The sequence below is a fragment of the Raphanus sativus genome, chromosome 4, assembly GCF_000801105.2.
Source record: "Raphanus sativus cultivar WK10039 chromosome 4, ASM80110v3, whole genome shotgun sequence".
Taxonomy (NCBI): domain Eukaryota; kingdom Viridiplantae; phylum Streptophyta; class Magnoliopsida; order Brassicales; family Brassicaceae; genus Raphanus; species Raphanus sativus.
Window position 1 is genome coordinate 20,316,711 of NC_079514.1, and position 18,761 is coordinate 20,335,471.

At 34.5% G+C, this 18,761-nt stretch overlaps 2 protein-coding genes and 2 long non-coding RNA genes across 6 annotated transcripts; 1 reads left to right on the forward strand and 3 right to left on the reverse strand.

The window, feature by feature from the left end:
- Window positions 1–2,270: 2,270 nt before the first annotated feature.
- LOC108852414 (uncharacterized) lies at window positions 2,271–2,817 on the reverse strand. The gene is made up of 3 exons (XR_001949500.2): window positions 2,731–2,817; window positions 2,504–2,608; window positions 2,271–2,421 (listed from the first exon to the last, which is right to left on the reverse strand). It is a non-coding gene; the product is annotated as an uncharacterized LOC108852414 (long non-coding RNA).
- A 4,650-nt stretch (window positions 2,818–7,467) lies between these two features.
- LOC108851733 (cold-regulated protein 27) lies at window positions 7,468–8,845 on the reverse strand. 3 transcript variants are annotated; one of them, XM_018625196.2, is made up of 5 exons: window positions 8,673–8,845; window positions 8,381–8,575; window positions 8,031–8,250; window positions 7,835–7,938; window positions 7,468–7,745 (listed from the first exon to the last, which is right to left on the reverse strand). In XM_018625196.2, exons 1-5 carry the CDS (start codon window positions 8,751–8,753, stop codon window positions 7,704–7,706), a joined length of 642 nt encoding a protein of 213 aa, XP_018480698.2. In that variant the 5' UTR covers window positions 8,754–8,845; the 3' UTR covers window positions 7,468–7,703. The 3 variants fall into 3 exon arrangements, with proteins under 3 accessions (XP_018480698.2, XP_018480697.2, XP_018480696.2); XM_018625195.2 differs by having other exon boundaries at window positions 7,835–7,935; window positions 8,031–8,280; window positions 8,673–8,841; XM_018625194.2 differs by having other exon boundaries at window positions 8,031–8,280; window positions 8,673–8,837.
- A 5,057-nt stretch (window positions 8,846–13,902) lies between these two features.
- On the reverse strand, window positions 13,903–14,848 carry LOC130510924 (uncharacterized). The gene is made up of 3 exons (XM_057007633.1): window positions 14,681–14,848; window positions 14,502–14,601; window positions 13,903–14,431 (listed from the first exon to the last, which is right to left on the reverse strand). The coding sequence occupies exons 2-3, from the start codon at window positions 14,592–14,594 to the stop codon at window positions 14,027–14,029; spliced, it is 498 nt and encodes a 165-aa protein (XP_056863613.1). The 5' UTR covers window positions 14,595–14,601; window positions 14,681–14,848; the 3' UTR covers window positions 13,903–14,026.
- A 334-nt stretch (window positions 14,849–15,182) lies between these two features.
- On the forward strand, window positions 15,183–16,078 carry LOC130511071 (uncharacterized). Its single transcript, XR_008944867.1, has 3 exons — window positions 15,183–15,522; window positions 15,616–15,651; window positions 15,752–16,078. It is a non-coding gene; the product is annotated as an uncharacterized LOC130511071 (long non-coding RNA).
- Window positions 16,079–18,761: the final 2,683 nt, after the last annotated feature.

Here is an 18,761-nt window from a genome sequence, read left to right on the forward strand (position 1 = left end):
TTGGCACGAACAAATCAATGAACGCCATAACGCATCAAATGAGGTGTATTTTAAGGTATGGTTATTTATGAGTATTATTTTTAACTGAGAAAGTTTTAAAAATTTGTGTGAACTAACATCACTAATTGCGACACAATTATTCAAATAAAAAAGCTTGAATATAGTCTTAAATTTTTAAACTATTGAAAATACTAGATCTGATGTCTGCGCTACGCGCGGAAAATGGTTGATGTTCAATTGATACTATTGAAATTTATTTTATGTGAACATTGTGTATTAAACGATGGGATCATTTAGGATCAAATACTTTGCAAAAACAATCAAACGATATAATTTTTTGAAATCTAAATAAATCCAAGTACGAAGTTCTGTGAAAATGAAAAACCAAAGGAAAAAGAGACCAAGTATCTGAAGAACAATAACCTCTAAGGAGTCATAAATGATGCAAGAAAGAGACCAAGTATCTGAAGAACAGAAGCTGAAGCTGTAGTGTTACATATACATAATTGTGGCAAAATTCCTAAAGTGTAAATTTCTGTATGTGTAATTTTGGTAATTAGTTTCAGAATATGATGTGTTCTGAGTTTTTTTTTTTGAAAAAATCGTTTTTGCTTACTTATTACTAAGTATTCTGTAATATATATCTTAAAAGGTACATATATGTATTGATAATTACTTTTTTATCAAGTAATTTTGAAAGTAAATATTTTCTAGATCATAAATGTATTAACTGTCGAAGTCGATAGAACAAACGTAACTGGCAATTGCGAAAAAAAACATTTTTAATTAAAGAGTTATGATAACATAATATGGATAATGTTAAGGAGAAAAACTTCAGTTTAGAAATCTGTGTCACGACATGTGGGACAACATAGGTTATGGTGAAACCACTCGACGATGCATAGATGATGATATATGTGGTTGCACCTCAGTGAGTTTACAACCCTCGTCCCATTGAATCTGCTATAGCAGATGGAGCACACTTTCTCAGCATCCTCCGGAATGGGTTCTCTCACTGATGCTTGTAGGTCGATCAAAGCTTCGTCGAGGTCTATCATGTTGGTTGCTCTAAGGTTAAAATCTCTTATAGATAGAACAGCGCGAACATGTGTGCCTAGATATAGAATCAAACATAAGAAGCCGATAACAAATTCGAATAGAAATAAAAACCACGTTATCTGAAAAATTAGTTATGAGTTTTATTAAAATATGATTTTCTTTTTTCTTGTTAAAAGCTTAACTGATTTTCTTTTGTTAAATAATTTATGATTTAATTATATATTAAAAATTGGATGTGTCACTGCATCATTTCTTGTGATTTTCTGGAGTTGGATGACCGACCATAAGAAATCTGTGAGATTATTATTTTTCTTTTTCATTTTTGTTAGTAGAAAAAAACTTGTAAAATAATTCACATATTTTTGTTCAATTTTAATATGCTTTAGTGGATTATTTTATGTTTTTACTAAATTTAGTTTTACAGTAGATTATTGTAAAAATTTTGTTTGAGTTAAAATGTATAATTAATTATAATATTATTTATGTAATATTAGATAATTAATTAATATATTTGACCAAGATAATAAGATATACATGTTTGATATAACTTTTTATATTTATTATATTTGAAAATAAAGTAAACCATCTTTTTATATAAATGATTATGATTTTTGAAATAAATGTCACTGATTAGTTGGCAAAAAATGTTACTGATTACTTTCGTAATATAACTTTTAAATTTTGTTTTCTTAAAATTCATTGTTTTGATTATAAATTTACTAAATTTTACAATAGATTATTGTTAAAATTTATTTGAGTTAAATGTATAATTAATTATAGTATTATATATGTAATATTAGATATTTTATATAATATATTTCACAAAAATAATAAAATTAATATTCATGTGTTGCTTGAATTGTTTGTATTCATTATAATGGAAAGTCACATAAACTATGTTATCTGAGTAAAGAACTTTAATTTTCAAAATAAATGTTATTGATTCATTTTCCTAATAATTTTTTTCTAAATTTTTTTATAATCACTGTTTTAGTTATAAGTTAATTTGTGGATGTTCTTTTCTGTCATTTTGTTAAATTATATGGTAAATTTCCTAATTTTTGTTTGCTTCATCGTTAAGTTATGGTACATGAAAAAACAAAAATGTACATTACTTTTGTTCTTATTTTTTTGGGAAAATTTTATTTTCTTCTCTAACTTCATAATATTGTGAATTATATTATGTGTTTTAGTTACTTTTGCAAATACACTGATTTTATAAATTTTATTTAGTTGACATCGTGCAATAATTATAAAATTAATATTTTTGTGCAATAAGGTACTTCAATGTGAATGTCCATCTCCAAGCATTCACGTTGCAGGATTGTATCTGTCCTTGATCTTTAGAACCCCTTCAACAGCCTGTAGAGTAAGGCGTTTAGTTTGATTCCTCCAAAGTATCCAATGGATATAACCAAGAGAATGACAAAGACAAATGCTTCACCTCAAAGTATTCAAGTTTTTGGGAGTGATGTCCCAGGCTTCTACCACGTTGTACTTGGCTTCCACATTTCATCATCAGAAGCTGATTAAAAAGGTTAGTTCCATTCTGCAGAAAGGAGACGCAAATATTTTGATACGAAACGATAAATTAAGTTCTGAATAAATAAAAAGAGTAACAAACAAAAACAAAAATAATAAACAAAACCAATATCATTGTGAAACAGAGACCGTGATTTGTTCACCGGAAAGCATGGCGGTTGAGCATCATCATTCTCCAATCTCGTTTTGCTTGAATCTGCTTGCAAGCTCTTCCTTCATACGTAGGCATAGGCGAACCTACGTACACCAGCATGGAGGCAAGTGCCACAGAAAAATTTATATTATTTCACATTTAGGCCCTAAACTATAGGTAAAATATTCTGGTGGTTTTAATATGCCCCCATTATTTTTCAAGATTGGCGGTTCAATGCACCTTCGATGTTGCATTTTTCATTTTATTTCTCTTTTGGGTTCCACATAAATAATCAAGATCAGAGTATTTAACACAAAATATACGAATATACGTATGTTCCGTGTAAATCAATAATTTTCTTGTTCTGTCAATTATCTTTTTTTGTCAACTAATTATTTCCTTTCTTTGTCAACTCTAATGATTTCTTTAAAAAAATTAAAGACTTATCTCATGCATGCTATAGAAATATATTTGTTAGTATTTAAGTTTGGGAAAATTGTCTTTTAAATCACGAACTTTCAAATTTGGTTGAATAAAAGCCTGAACTTTCCCTTGGACCATTTAAAGCACCAATTTAATTTGACTAGCCATTTTAAACATTAATTTAGTTTGACTAAACCAAATTAAGCACGACGTTAACTCGGATAACAGAATGATTAAACAGAGTTAAATGCCGTCTCTAATCTCCGTTAAGTTCAAAACGACGTCGTTTAGAAATCTTTTAAAAAATCGCATCTGGGTGGATCGAACCTGTTACCAAAGACACACACATGTAACGCGCAAACCACTAGACTACTTGCACTTTTTGAACTTTATTGACTAATAATACCTATTATTGTGAAACCTCCAAATCATCTTCTTCCACTCTAAATCCCTAAATGATTTTATAAATATTAAAACTTGTAAATAGCTTATTAGTTATTTGAAATTTTGTGAGTATAAATAACTAAATGATTTTTAATTATATTTTTTAACTAATAATAATACAAAATGATTTTAAATTATGACTTTTAAAAATATAATCTTTTAGTATTATTAAAAATTATAATAAACAATTATAGTTAATAATAACTTGTCTGATTTATAATAATAATTAATTATAATTTTTAATTAATAGTATACCAAATGATTGTTAATTATAATTTTAATTACTAGATGATTTTTAATTACTAATAAAACAAAATGATTTTTATTATAAGTAGTATTTTTAATAATACTTGTAAATAAAACTTAATATTATAGTTAAGTTAATAATTATTATAAGTTTAATATTTTTAGTAATGTTCACAAATTTTTGAATAGTTAATAATTTATTTACAATTTTTAATATTTATAAAATTAATTAGGGATTTAGGGTTGAATAAGATGATTTGGAGGTTTCACAATACTAACTATTACTAGTCAATCATGTTAAAAAATATTTAAGTGGTCTAGTGGTTTGAGCCTTACATGTGTGTGTCTATTGTCACGGGTTCGATTCCACTCAAATGCATATTTTTAAAAGATTTTTAAACGACGTCGTTTTGGACTTAACGGAGATTAGAGACGACATTTAACTCTGTTTAATCATTCTGTTATCCGAGTTAACGTCGTGCTTAATTTGGTTTAGTCAAACTAAATTGATGTTTAAAATGGCTAGTCAAATTAAATTGATGCTTTAAATGGTCCAAGAGAAAGTTCAGGCTTTTTTTCAACCAAATTTGAAAGTTCGTGATTTAAAAGACAATTTTCTCATTTAAGTTTATATACTTGGATACAATTTAGTCTATTTTCATTAAAAAATTTAAAATATTTATTAAAACAGTTGAATAACTTAAAAGAAATAAAATAATAAAAATTTGGTCAACAGATTCAGAATATATTTTTAAATCACAATATATTTTATATAATACACTAAAATCAAAATTTTATATTTAACTTATTATATAATATTATTTAAAATAATAATTACAAATTAATTATAATATATAAAATATATATGCTCCCAGTAAACGAAAATCCTAGATCCGCCACTGGTCATAGGTACCAATTAGCAGGTCGCTGGGGGTGCTGAGGCTAAGAATTAGCCCCTTGACCGTTTGCAGGCAGTGGATCCATATCAATATCCAGTTGAGCTCTTCTCTGTCTAGATATATCCCTTTCAAGTGCTCTGATGTCTGGTACAATTGGAACTAGGTTTGTTGTGCCTTTGCTTCTCAAGTTCATACACCTGAAATTCAAAGAGGGATGAAGATGTAGAATCAGTAACAAGAAAAAGAAAAATGACTTAGTCTCAAGCAAGTGACTAAATCTCAATGTTTAAATCTACTCAGAATTTGGCAACAGCGCCAATTTGATGTTAAGAGTTTTCAAGGCTCCTAAGACAAATGTTGTAGTATGAGTGAATATCAAACCAATTCCAAGGGATTCAAAGCACCAAGAATGCAAGTACTTCTTTAATCTAAGTGCAATCGATGATTTTGATGATTTTAGAACTACTAGTGACACTAAGAATGCAATAACAGAACAATAAGCAGTAAATGAAGTAACTTTCTTTGATGAGAAAGGAGAATCCATGGGTATAGGAATTATACCTTGGGTGATCAAGTTTCGAACTAAGGATGGCAATGATAAATCAACTATCGACCTTAAGCCTAGACATAATCCTAAACAAACTTTATGTCTAGATGAATGCTCGTTTGCTAACATATTTCAGACATCAAATGTCTTTGGTTGAATAACATGAAAGCAATCATTAATAACAGGTCTATTGGCTATCTTAACACCTTTAACAACAAATGTCTTTGGTAAAGTATGTTAAAAGCTTAGGAGAGTTGTCTCAGACATTTCATCAAACACTTTGTGGGTGGAAAATGCCTAAAGATCAACTTTTGAGAAGCCAACTCAGAAGATGCATTATGAATACTCTCTTAGCAAGGAATAATGTTTGATATACACTAAAACATCCTAGAACTAGCCTAATCACCCTTAATCTTCCTAACCCATGAATTCAAAGGTGGATTATTCACTAATCTCCATGATTCCTCTTAAACCCATATTGGATTTCAGATTAATCATGTAAGAGATAATAGATAAGAAATCAACAGGATGACAAGAACATAACAATGAAATGATCAAAAGAGATGAACTTTTTTTAAGAGGTTTTGTGTTTTTCTCCAAGATAAAAGATTAGATTAGCCTCCAATGACTTACAAAATACTTAAACTTAGGTTTTAGAAAAGTAAAATGTACATAACAAATGACCAAAATGCCCCTGATTAATGTTAAACTTCGAGCTGAAACGGAACACAGAGTGACCAGGCAGGGTCACTCCAGGAGGTCGCTCCAGGATGGCGTCGGCAGGCGAGTGACCAGGAAGGGTCGCTGGAGGCAGGTCACTCCAGGTCATGCGGTCACAGTGACCTTGGGTGGTTACTCCGGGAGGTCAGTCTGGGGCTGCTCGTCTCTTGATCACTTTTATCACTTCTTTTGAGCCACAAATGCACCCAATGTCTCCAAAAACTTCATGTGATACTCCAATACCTGATAAAGACTTATGTATGCAAAATGCAACCTAACCATGGCTAAATCCTAGTCTAAATGATCAAGATGCACATGTATGATAAGGTAAAACAATGGAAATATGCAAGATATCACAGTTATACAATTTATTATACATGTCATTATTCATATTTTTTAAAATCGTTTATTTTAGACAAACCAGTGTTGTTCCGCAATAAGCATTTTGTTATATAGATCGCAGTTAAATTGTATCGATATATTTGCCCCACCGCATATACCGATGATTGGGAGCCTTAGTATGTTATCTAATCGCGGGGTAGAATAACCATATTTTTTTAGTGCTCTTGTAGCTCGATTGTGCACATTAGCCGGCCTTGACCACAAGCGGGTCAAGCATGTGCTTCCAGCCGTCAATTATTAACTAAATATTCAGCCACATTTTTGTTAAAAGTCTCTTTAGCACACTTGGTAACGCACTACTCCTTACATGATGAGGTCATTAATTCGAATCTAGGCAGCCACATAATTTTTTTTTGCTTCTAGCCTCCATATTTCTAGGACCGGCTCTATGCACATATACATCATCACTAATAAATCTTGCTTTTAAACAACTAGTGGATTCATGGTTCTCAACTCATATTCCATCGGACCATCGACATCATCTTTGGGCTGACGTCCGGGCAAGGTGGATATAAGAAGACTTCATCTTGTTTCTTTTATTTGATTTGAGATAAGATGATATCCTTATGTCCATAACGGTGTTGTTTCGACCACATGCATAATGATAATTTCCATAAAGGTTCTGGAAGTAAGAAATATAGATATTTTTCTTCGAAATTAATTTTGTTTAAAGTGGCAAATTGGCACACATGTCTCACAATTATTTATTTCTTATGACTAGCTATGAGATGAGAGGATCCACATGACAATTGCTGACAAAGTTATGGATGCTAGTTGAGACACACCACCAGCATCATATTCCTCAACTCTAAGATATTAATTTTTCTTTGAATTTAAGATGCATATGCATAAACTGTGAAAAAAATTCAGCTCTAATATGAATTATTTATTTAACTTTAGTCCCATTTCAAATTCGGATCTAGACGGTAATGAGACGGTATCGTCAACTTGTCAAAATGTGGAATTTGGCTATAACTCTCAAAGTGATCGTAGTAGATAAATATACTAATGGAAGTTCAATGTAATAGACTATATTAGACTGGCACTAACAATAAACAACAAAAACTAAATAACTTGATGCAAATAAAAGGTTCACATTACATATGAATCCACTCACATGCGGATATAAAATATTTTTAGTTAGGGTTATATGATGAAGACACATGCAACTACTAATCATAGTAAGTTGACTTTTGTTTTAATTTTAGTTACTCAAATTCTATTAACATAACAAAAATCTCCCTGCGTAACCAGCTTCAATGACCTCACCCAGCAATGGACTTAAAATTTAAGTGATCATGTTTGCATGATTTTTTCTGAGTGGAACAACCTATACGTCAAGGTACAAGATAATACTTTTAGAAAACTAAACTCGAACACATTCATGATAAAAAAAACTAATTGGTGGAAGAAATTCACCTGATCAGTACTAGACGATCCACTCATCACAGTCTTCATCTTCTTGGAGCTTCCGTTTTGGCATTTTGTTACTTCATTGACAAAGTTCTGGTCAGATACTTCTGCTGTGAAACATTAGACAAACAGGAAACACTTTAGTATATAAAAATCTACAATATAAAATAAACCATGTATGAAGAGAGAAATAAGTAAAGACCTTCTTCTCCCACGCTGATTTGATCCCGGTCACGTGAATGAGAGCAGCCTTCTCGTAAACCAGAGCTGCATATGACTATACCCTTTGAGCTAACAACTTGATTTTCAAGGGTCTTTGGTGAAGGCTTATAGTGCTTGATCCATGGGCTCCTAAGAAACTCGTGAGAACTACGACCGTGTCTTCCACTGAGACGATACTCAGGTTGTCTCACGTTCATCTTCTGCCAGAAACCACCACGAAGAACCTTGAACTAATATAAAAAAAAATATACAAGAAAAAAACTAAATTCCATTATCATTTCACATCGCCCATGGAAAACAGACAAGAGGAAAGTGTCATATTATCCATACCTGTTCTTCAGAAGGTTTTCCACCGTTAACGAACCTTCTCGATGATGGTCCGACAGTATCCTTGTTGTTTTTGGAACCGAGCAAACCGAGGGAGTTGTAGAGCTGATCAACGAAGGAAGCTTCCATTGATTTAAGATACAAACTATGCTTCTCATCGGTCCATTCTGTGTGCGTATCTTCTTTTCCCGCAGAATACTGCAACAACATGTTTTAATATTAATTATTCAGATCTGAAAAAAGCAAAAAAGAAGAAGATTCCGGCGAGGAAACAGACATGCAACAAGAAAAATACCATTGAAGAAGTAGTCTCTTCCTCTACAGAAGAAGAATCGTCGGAGCTTTTGCTATAGTTATCTCTGTAGTCACCAACCATTGTTTATCTATCTTGTTTTAAGAATGGAGAGAGAAAAATATCAGAAGGGAGGAGGGGGAGGTGAAAAAGAAGAGACGGAAAGACAAAAGAACAATGCAATTGTAGACGCTTTTTTACACGTGGTAAGGTTGCCACGTCGTCGTCACGGTCAATTTGGCGGAATGAAAGCCTTTTAGATATTTTTTCAAACCAACAAATATCAAAGATATTTTCTTCCAGTGGAAAAATATCTTCCCACCGTCTTTATTTATTATTATTATTCGCTTCTTTTATTTAATTATTATTTCGGGTAAACCTTTGTTTTTCTAATCAATCTTCTCCCTTTCCAATCGTATCTATCCAATTGGATTAGATCCAACTCATTCTCACATCCTCTCATAATAGCTTTTCTTATTACCATTTCGTGGATGGTAGGGTATTTAGACCATCTCCAGTGGTTTGTTCTATTTTAAAATAATTTTTACTATAAAATAGTGTTAATTTAAAATAGAGTATAATTTTTTTTTAATAATTTACTCCATATTTGATTCTAAAAAATATTCTTAAATTATTCTTTTTTATTTTATGACTAATACATTTTACTAATAAACTTACAATTTGGCCTTTTATATTTTGTTTCCACAAATTTTCATAAATTATATATTTATATTGAACATTTATTATATTAAAAATTACATTACATTATACTAATAACATAATACATTTTAATTTAAACATTCTTATTAGTATATCCTTACCACAAATGATCAATTTAACAAATTTTGGATTGTGAAAAGATTTTTTTTAATCTTTGATTATTTTTTTAAATTGCTCAAAACTCTTCAAATAGAGTTTTATCATTCTATGGTGTTTGAACCTATGGTGACAGGGCTAATTTTCCCACTTCAATTGGTGCGCCAAAATCAATTTCATCCTTATAACATGTTATAAAAAATTATACCTGTAGTCCATATGTATTAGTCACCTCTCACCAATACACTTTTATAGATTTTAGTTACATGCATGCATCAAACAAATATTTATTTTGTGACTTGAATTCGGTACAAAATCCAAATATTCGTAATATTTCACTACAAGAAAACACGCTGATACTGAGGGACTTTTTCCTCGGTATTTTGTCAGAATAAGCGTATTCCGACGAAATACCGAGGAAAACGTCCCTCGAAAAAATCTCCTCGAAATTTCATTTTCCCTCGAAATGTCCTCGAAAATTTGTGACGGAATTTCGAGGAAACATAATTCCGAGGATATTTAGAGGACTGTCCTTCGTCGAAGAGGTCCTCGGTATATATTGAGGAACAGTTCCCTCGGTATATACCGAGGATTATACCGAGGGAAAACACCTACGAAAGTTTTCGAGGAAACAGTTTCGTCGGAATATTCCGAGGGAGAGTTTCCTCGAAAATTTTCGAGGACCAGAATTCCTCGGAACATTTCGAGGGACGGTTTCCTCGGTATATACCGAGGACAGCTGTTCTTCGAAATATGTTGAAAATTATTATTTTTTTTTAAAATTGTTTTTTTTTTAAAAAATATTTTTAAAATTTAAATTCGAAAATATAAAATTAAAATTTAAATTGAAAACATATTATTTAAAATTCAAAGTCATACAAATCAAAAGAAAACATTTAGAGTTTTTGAAAGAAATTAAACTACGGGGTTTGGAAGTCCGGGTCTGGCATGGTCGGGAAGTCCACGTTGGCGTTCGGGTTCATGCTCCTCATCATCGCCATCATTTGCTCGTTCAGCTTCCTCTGTGCCTCCCAGCCTGCCTCTTGACTCGCCACCATGGACTCCAGCGCAGATATGCGAGCATCCTTGTCCCTCATCTGACTCAGAAGGACTTCTTGATCAACATAGGACGGTGGTGGTGCAGAAGCAGACGGAACCGAGGGAGACCGACGAGCCAAACCGAACAAACGGCCCTTCTTCTTTGGAACCGACTGAAAAAGAAAGTGTCAAATTTAAATAATATAAAAAATGGATTGAACTTTAAAAAATGAACTTACCGCTTCAACGATTTGGTTGATCCGAACCCGAGGCAAGCCGGTCGATCCCGTCGAATCGTCATCCTCGGTTTGAAGCTAAGACACTTCCTGTTCCATCTGACTGTCGATGAGGGTGACCACATCCCTGACAGCACCATCATCAATCTCGCCGGTCTTCTTGTTGGTATACGCCGTCTTTATTAGGCGGAGATGATCAACCGCCCCCCCCCCCTCATTTTCTTCCGCCTTGAAAAAACATAAATTAAACAAACATTAGTAATTAAAAGAAATGCATAAAAAAATATTAGAATCTTAAAAAATATAATAAAAACCGACAAGCTTACCAAGCGATCCCCCAGACTGGCTAAAGATTGAGCACCCAAGTTATGGACGTACATGCCCTTCCCCTTACGGTCGCTCTTGCGGTTGGTGGAGTTGGTGGAAGAAGTTGCTCTCACTTCGTTCTTACTCCAATGCACACCCAACTCCCGCCAGACCATCGGGTCCATCCCCTTTGGAACCTTTAAAAAAAAATCGTTAAATAAATTAAAAAATATTTTAAAAAATTAAAAAATTGTTTCATAAATAAAAACGAACCTTGTTTATTTCCCACTTCTTCTTCCACGAGTGCATCTGCTTCCCATAGTTGTCCATAACTTTATGGACGAAGTGGTAATAGATAAACAACGTATCATCGGCATTCCAGTTGAATTGTTGCTGAAAATAAAACACAATTAGTAGAAAATTAATATTAAAGATTAAAAAATAAGTAAAAAATAGAATACTTACCGCAAACTGTTGAAACCACATATGCTGCTTCTCGAGAGGGAAGTCGGTGAAAGTCGGATGTCCATTGTCGAGGGACGAGTACATCATACTATTGATCCATCCGCTGATCCCATTCCCGGATCGGTCGAACCTAATAAAAATAATTAATTATTTAAAATGAATCAAATTTTAATGAAAAAAATAGGTTTAATTACCATGTCTGACCCCGTCCACGTGGATACTGAGTGAGATATGGAAGATGGTCACGACCCGGCTGTCGAACAAACTCCGCAACTCTCAGAAGTGCCGGATGAGCAGGAGCAGGAGCAGGAGTGGGTGCCACACCGGGAGCGGGAGGAGAATGAGAGGGAAATGGAGAGGGAGATGTCTGGTAGGAGCTGTAGGGCGATGCGGAACCCGAAATGGAGCCGCTCCCCGAACCACCACGAGCACGACGCTGTCGAGAGCGGGTCTGTTCCTCTTGAGACCTTTATATAAATAAATTTTATTTAATATATACAATTATTTATTTAATTTGTTAATATATTAAAATTGTTTAATAATAACAAAAAAAGTTTAAATATATAAAAAATAGTTTAAATATTTTAATAAATTATTAAATGATTAAAAAAAAAGTTTTAATTTTTAAAAATTGTTTAATAATTACAAAAAAGTTTTAATATATTAAAAATAGTTTAATAATAACATAAATAGTTTTAATATATTAAAAATAGTTTAATAAATAAAAAAATAGTTTTAATATATAAAAATAGTTTTAAAAATCAAAAAACTTTTTAAAAATCAAAAAAACGTTTTAAAAACCAAAAAAACGTTTTAAAAATCAAAAAACGTTTTAAAAAATCAAAAAAACGTTTTAAAAAATCAAAAAAACGTTTAAAAAAATCAAAAAACGTTTTAAAAAATCAAAAAAACGTTTTAAAAAATCAAAAACACAAAATAAATCAAAAAAAAAAATATACCAACAATCCAAACAACAATTCAAACATGCAAATCCTAAACTATCCATTCAATCCTAGAATTTTCTATCTAACAACCTAAATTTCGAGATCTATGAAGAGAGGAAGAGAAGAGATGAATTACTTACATGGGAAAATAGGAGAGGAAGAGAGGAGAGGAAGGACGCCGAGAGGAAGAGAGGAGAGGAGAGGAGATCCGTGGAGGAAGAGAGAAGAGAGGAGAGGAGAAGGAGAGGAGCCGCGAGGAAGAGAGAGGAGAGGAGAAGGAGGCGGTGAGGAAGATAGGAAAATCGAGAAGGAGAGAAATGGGGAAGAAAAGAATGAAAACCTAATTTATGAGGGGTCCGACGGAATGGGTGCGTCGAAATTTCCTCACAATTTTTAATGTGGTCGTCGAAATTTCCTCGAAATTTTCTTATTGTCGGCTAGGGTTTCCTGGTTAATGAAAAACAGTCCGAGGAAAAATTTCCTCGAAATTTCCTCATAATATTGTGAGGAAATTTTGAGGAAAGAGGGTTTGGGGTTTTGAAAACATCGATCTTTTTCCCCTATGTCATTTCTTATACAAGTGTAATTCATAATAATGAGGTTTCTTTGTATAGATGATTATAAACAATGAAATAACACAATTACAAAAATTATTGTAAGTATTACCTTTAACGTTTATTAAAATGTATAAGTGTTTATCTTATATTGTGTGGTTTTCGTCTCAATCCGTAAAATATTGTTTTCGGGTTAAAACCCTAAAGTTTGACTTTATAATCTGGCTAAGACACTTAATGAAAGTTATATACGTGTTATTCAATCCGCAAAACGTTGTTTTCGGTTTAAAACCCCCTGTTCCTCGAAATTCCCTCGAAATATTGTGAGAGAATTTCGAGGAACAACCAAAAAATTTCGAGGTCCTCGAAATTTCCTCAAAATTTTTCGAGGGAGTTTCGAGGAAGCACAAAAAAATTTATGTTCCCTCGAAACTTCCTCGAAATATTTCGAGGAATTTTCGAGGAAACAAGGTATTTTAAATCAAACCCCTAAAATTATCTTGGTCGTCGAAATTTCGAGGAACATAGTGTTTTCAATCAAACCCCTAAACCGTTAAGGGTCATTCCGAGGAAATTTCGAGGAAACCCTAACTTCCCTCGAAATTTCCTCAAAATACATTTAAAAAAAAAAAACTACTCTGATTCCGAGTCATCATCAGCAGATGAATCTGAATCTGGATCTTGGTGAAACTCTCCAATAACTGGTTCATCCTGTGCGTGAACGACGGCTTCCTCTGCGAAGTCGGTGAAATCTACTACAAGGCCAAATCCTGCTACATCTTCTGCTGCACTTAAGTTACTGGATGTGATTGGTTGTAGTGGGTCTTCCAGCTCAGAACTCCCCTGAACTCGGCTTCTCGGGTTGAGTCTGGTAACAGTAACCCATGGATCATCTCTGTTCCTTATCCGGGGGTACTTGATATAACAAACCTGTAACATTTTAAAATTTTTAGTACAAGTTTAAATTATTACACATGATGACCAATCATTCTGAATAATTAACATTTACTTACCTGATCGGCCTGAGAAGCAAGAATGAAAGGATCATAATATTGCAGCTTTCGTCTCGAATTAACTGATGTAACACCAAATGCATCTGTTCTCACACCTCGATCTGGAGTGATGTCGTGCCAATCACAATAGAAAACAGTACAGCGCAATCCAAGCAAGCCCAAATACTTGATTTCCAAAATCTCATGTATGTGTCCGTAGTATACATCATCTCCCGATGCAGAACAAACGCCAGCATCATAGGTCGTACGCGAACGTTTCGTCTTTTCAGTTGTGAATGCATATCCTCGAGTACAAAATCTCGGATATGACTTCACAACATAGTTTGGTCCAACCACCATCTCGCGTATCCAATCGTCAAATGTTTCACCTCTGGCCAAACCAGCAGACACCTATTAATAGCACATATATATGAGTATAAATATGTGATAAATGATTTTTTAATTTGTTTAAGGCACTCACATAAGTAAACATCCATCCAGCAAATTCTCTTTGCTTCATTTCTTCTAGTTCTGCCTCTGTAGCGTATCTATATTCGAACCGCTTTTCTGCCATGAAAATCCTGTGATGACAAAAATGTAATTAATTAAGATATAAATGTTAATTTGTTAAAATAAAAATTTGTAAGATAATAAACTTACCTCTCATATTGAAGAACATCTTCGCAGTTGGTGAGCAAATATGTTTGCAAATGACTGCGCTCCTGCTCAGTAAGTCGACGGTCCTTTGATTTTCCGCTAAGTCGTCCAACATCTGTGAAAATGTCAGGAACCGTAACATGGTATGTTGCCCGTTCGCCTCTATCATCATGCCGAGCAGGTCTTCTGTTTTTGGTCTGAACTTTTTCTGGAAAGTAGTACTCAATAAAGTTTGAAATTTCTTCATTGATCATCTGTGCGACTATAGAACCTTCCACCCTACTTAGATTTTTCACCATTTTCTTCAAATGGAACATATACCGCTCATACAGATACATCCATCTATACTGCACAGGACCACCAAGTTCCAATTCTCTTGCCAAGTGAATAACAAGATGCTCCATAACATCAAAAAATGAGGGAGGAAATATCTTCTCAAGGTTGCACTGAATCACGGCTATGTTAGTCTTCAGATTTTCAATACCTTCAAGAGTCACTACAAGAAATATGGGTATTGGTAGCAGTTCACGGTAGCACGAATTCACGAAGTGCTACTAAAAGTTTGAAAATCCGAAACCAGACCTTTTAGTAGCGTTAACTAAGCGCTGGCGAAAAATTTCATTAACCCGGGAAATAAAATGAATAAAAAATACATTGATTTCGGTTAAGTGTCGGTATAGAAAGTAATTTGGGCAAAGGACTTGGTTATTTTTTTTACGTTTTCTTCGTCTCCTTCACTCCGAAACCATCGACGACGCATGCAAAAGTTCAAGGACTCGATCTCTCCGATATTTCACGAAGATCTTCTGCCTGTGGTGTTCTCGTCACCGGCGGTCAGATTCCAGGTGAAACCCAGTTTCGATTTTGTCCGTATGAACCCTAGATTCATGTTTTTGATTTCTCTGATTCCTCTGCTTAATTTCTTTGATTTCTTTCAGCTTTGAGGCGATGAAGATTTGGAGGAGACAAGTCAGGTTAGAGCTTCTTACATCTGTTTCAGATTCAGCTTTGAGTGAAGTTTGGTTATTTTGTGGGTGTATACAATTTGATCTGTGGTTCTCTTTTGATTTGCAGGTTTGAGCTTTTGATTGTTCCTTTCTGGAGTGAAGTCGAGTTGAAGACAGAAACAGATCTTATTGAGGTGATTCTTTTCGACTATTTCTATGTTCATGTGTTTGAATTGTTTGGTGACTGATTGTTGATTGTTGATTGACAATGTGTGTGTTTGGTGTTTGACATAATCTTATGTTGTGTGGTGTTTGTTTTGATTTTTTTGGTTATCGGTTAGAAACTTTAGAACATAGAAATGATCGAAAAGACATGGGTGTGAGGGATTAAACTCACCTCCTGATTTTAGGTCAGGTTAAGATTTAGGAAAAAGTTAGGGAAAGATAACGTGGGCTGAATCCCGTTAGAACTTATAGAATGAATGAATGATTTTATTGATATTTTTGTAAGAATTGATTACAAGAGACGTTTATAACGTTTACAAAGAGATAATAGTATTTAAGAACTAATGTGTATGAATCGTAGAGAATGCGGATCCTTTGATCATTGTCTGATGTCTTCTTTAAATAGCCTCAGACCCCTTTTGGTCGCTACCAACTGGTTCCCGAGATCTCCTCCTTGATTTGAGGGATTTGTAACAGCTCCCCTTTGACCGGGTCCTGCGCCTATTTATTTGTCCACGAGCTACCTCTTTGACCGGGTCCTGCGCCTGTTTACTTGTCAACGAGCTGCCTGTTTTCCTTGACCTCTCTGATGAACATCTCCAGCTCACAGCCTCCGGATCTGACTTAGCTGTTTTTGAAGATTGAATTCATGATGGGCCTTTCGCGGCCCGTTATCATTTCTTATTGTCTATCATTAGCTAGGGGGTCATATTTGGGCCCAACAGTTGCCCCCAGCTTTCGAGATAATATTCCTTATCTCGGAAGCTAGACCTAGCCGCCGAGCATCAATCTTTTCGTTGAGATCTCGAGCAACAATTATCTTTATTGAAGATTTCCTTTGCTGAATATGATGGCTACGATTGCGTATGAAAAGGCGCAAGTATCCGACTTCTCGGCCAACAAGCTTCCCATTCCTCAATATTCAGAGAGTTCAGGTACTTTCGAGATTAACATGTTTAATCTATCCTTTTCCGGAGAGTATGGTTCTAACTTAGGTTTGGTGGGCCCTGATTCAGCTCCAGTCGAGACGTCCCAGATGGGCGATGACAAGGAGGCAGATGAGGGAGATCTAGCCAAAGAAAGTGATCTAGTCGAGGGAGACAATGATGTCGGGATGAGCTCCCGTGATAATGATGTCTAAGAGCTGCGGCTCTTTTTGAATTGTAATGTTGCTTTTCATAACTTTTGCCCAATGGGCTTTGTTTACGTTTCAGACTTATAGCCTGAGGAGGCTTTTAATCCTTAGGGTCTTCTGAACCCTCGTTAGCCTGGGGAGGCTTTTAAACCCTTTTATTCAAATTTCGGTTTTGTTTTTCGTATTAAGTCATTTGACTTGGTTTGATCGTTTCTTGGATGAGATTGACTTTTGTCAAGTGGAAGTTTCGGTTAGGACATGTATCGTGATTATTATATACAATGTCCAATGACTTATCAGGTCTCGAAGATTTCGAGTACATTCGGTTACGAGGATCCTTAGAAGGAGTTCCTGAAACATTGAGATTAGCTCCGGGTTTTTAGGAACCTGAGTTCAACTCGGACACCTTAGGTGGAGGTTCTTGGGAACCTGAATTCGTTTGTGAGATTTTAAGACCCATTGAGACTTGCTTAGGATTTTAAGACCCATTGAGACTTGCTTAGGATTTTAAGACCTGTTGAGACTTTCTTAGGATTTTAAGACCTATTGAGACTTGCTTAGGATTTTAAGACCTGTTGAGACTTGCTTAGGATTTTAAGACCTTGGAGATTTGATAAGGATTTTAAGACCTTGGAGATTTGATAAGGATTTTAAGACCTTGGAGATTTGATAAGGATTTTAAGACCTTAGGTCCAGGTTCGTTGAGACCTGATATTGCTTGAAGGATTTTAAGACCTTCGAAGTTACTAAGGATTTTAGGACCTTAGGTCCAGGTTCGTGGAGACCTGAGTTTGTTGGAAGGATTTTAAGACCTTCGAGATTACTAAGGATTTTAAGACCTTAGGTTCAGGTTGACGGAGACCTGAATTTGTTCGAAGGATTTTAAGACCTTAGGTTCAGGTTCACGAAGACCTGAATTTATTCGAAGGGTTTTAAGACCTTAGGTTCAGGTTCACGGAGACCTGAATTTGTTTGAAGGGTTTTAAGACCTTAGGTTCAGGTTCACGGAGACCTGAATTTGTTTGAAGGGTTTTAAGACCTTAGGTTCAGGTTCATTGAGACCTGAATTTGTTCGAAGGGTTTTAAGACCTTAGGTTCAGGTTCATTGAGACCTGAATTTGTTAAAAAGTCAAGGTATCGAAGATAATTGCTTTATTGATAATAGGATACATGGTATCACAATAATCATACAATCGATGTTTGGGCTATATGTTCTCAAACATATGTCCCCTTTCGCCATGGTGTAAATAGTGTTAAAATGAGATTGGGGTTGCACTCATAACACAATTGCCTACGTACCCAGTCAAGGGGTCAAGCCTAATGTAATTCGAGGAATTTAAGTACCTAATGATAGTATTTCTTCTGATTTGTGGCATCCCACGATCTGATTTCGGGTACTCCGGTTCGTACCTTCAGGAGCTTATAGACGCCAGGTCGTACCACGTGGATAATCCGGTAAGGACCTTCCCAATTGGTCCCTAGTTTCCCAGCATCTGGTTTCTTGGTTCATTTGAAAACCTTCCTAAGTACTAGGTCACCTACAACGAATTGTCGGGATCTGACTTTGGAATTGTAATGTCGGGCCATTGCTTGCTGATAGTTTTAAATGCGAAGCAAGACTCGGTCTCGTTGTTCCTCGATTAAGTCGAGGCTATCTGATAAGAGCTAGTCATTAGCTTCGGGATCAGACGTACAGAGCTCCCGTCAGAGTCTCCCAGTGGAGGTTTCCGCCGAAACGACAATTTTCATCCCGTAAGCTAAAGAGAAAGGGGTTTCC

What these genes read in the sequence shown, in the direction of transcription:
- LOC108851733 (XM_018625194.2), bottom strand. Translation starts at nt 8,753, where the DNA reads ATGGTTGGTGACTACAGAGATAACTATAGCAAAAGCTCCGACGATTCT. An exon ending in GAAAACCTTCTGAAGAACAG is followed by an intron (nt 8,281 to 8,380) that starts GTATGGATAATA and finishes TTTTTATATTAG; the next exon opens with TTCAAGGTTCTTCGTGGTGG. An exon ending in GATCGTCTAGTACTGATCAG is followed by an intron (nt 7,746 to 7,834) that starts GTGAATTTCTTC and finishes CTTGACGTATAG; the next exon opens with GTTGTTCCACTCAGAAAAAA.
- LOC130510924 (XM_057007633.1), bottom strand. Translation starts at nt 14,594, where the DNA reads ATGGCAGAAAAGCGGTTCGAATATAGATACGCTACAGAGGCAGAACTA. An exon ending in CTGGATGGATGTTTACTTAT is followed by an intron (nt 14,432 to 14,501) that starts GTGAGTGCCTTA and finishes TGCTATTAATAG; the next exon opens with GTGTCTGCTGGTTTGGCCAG.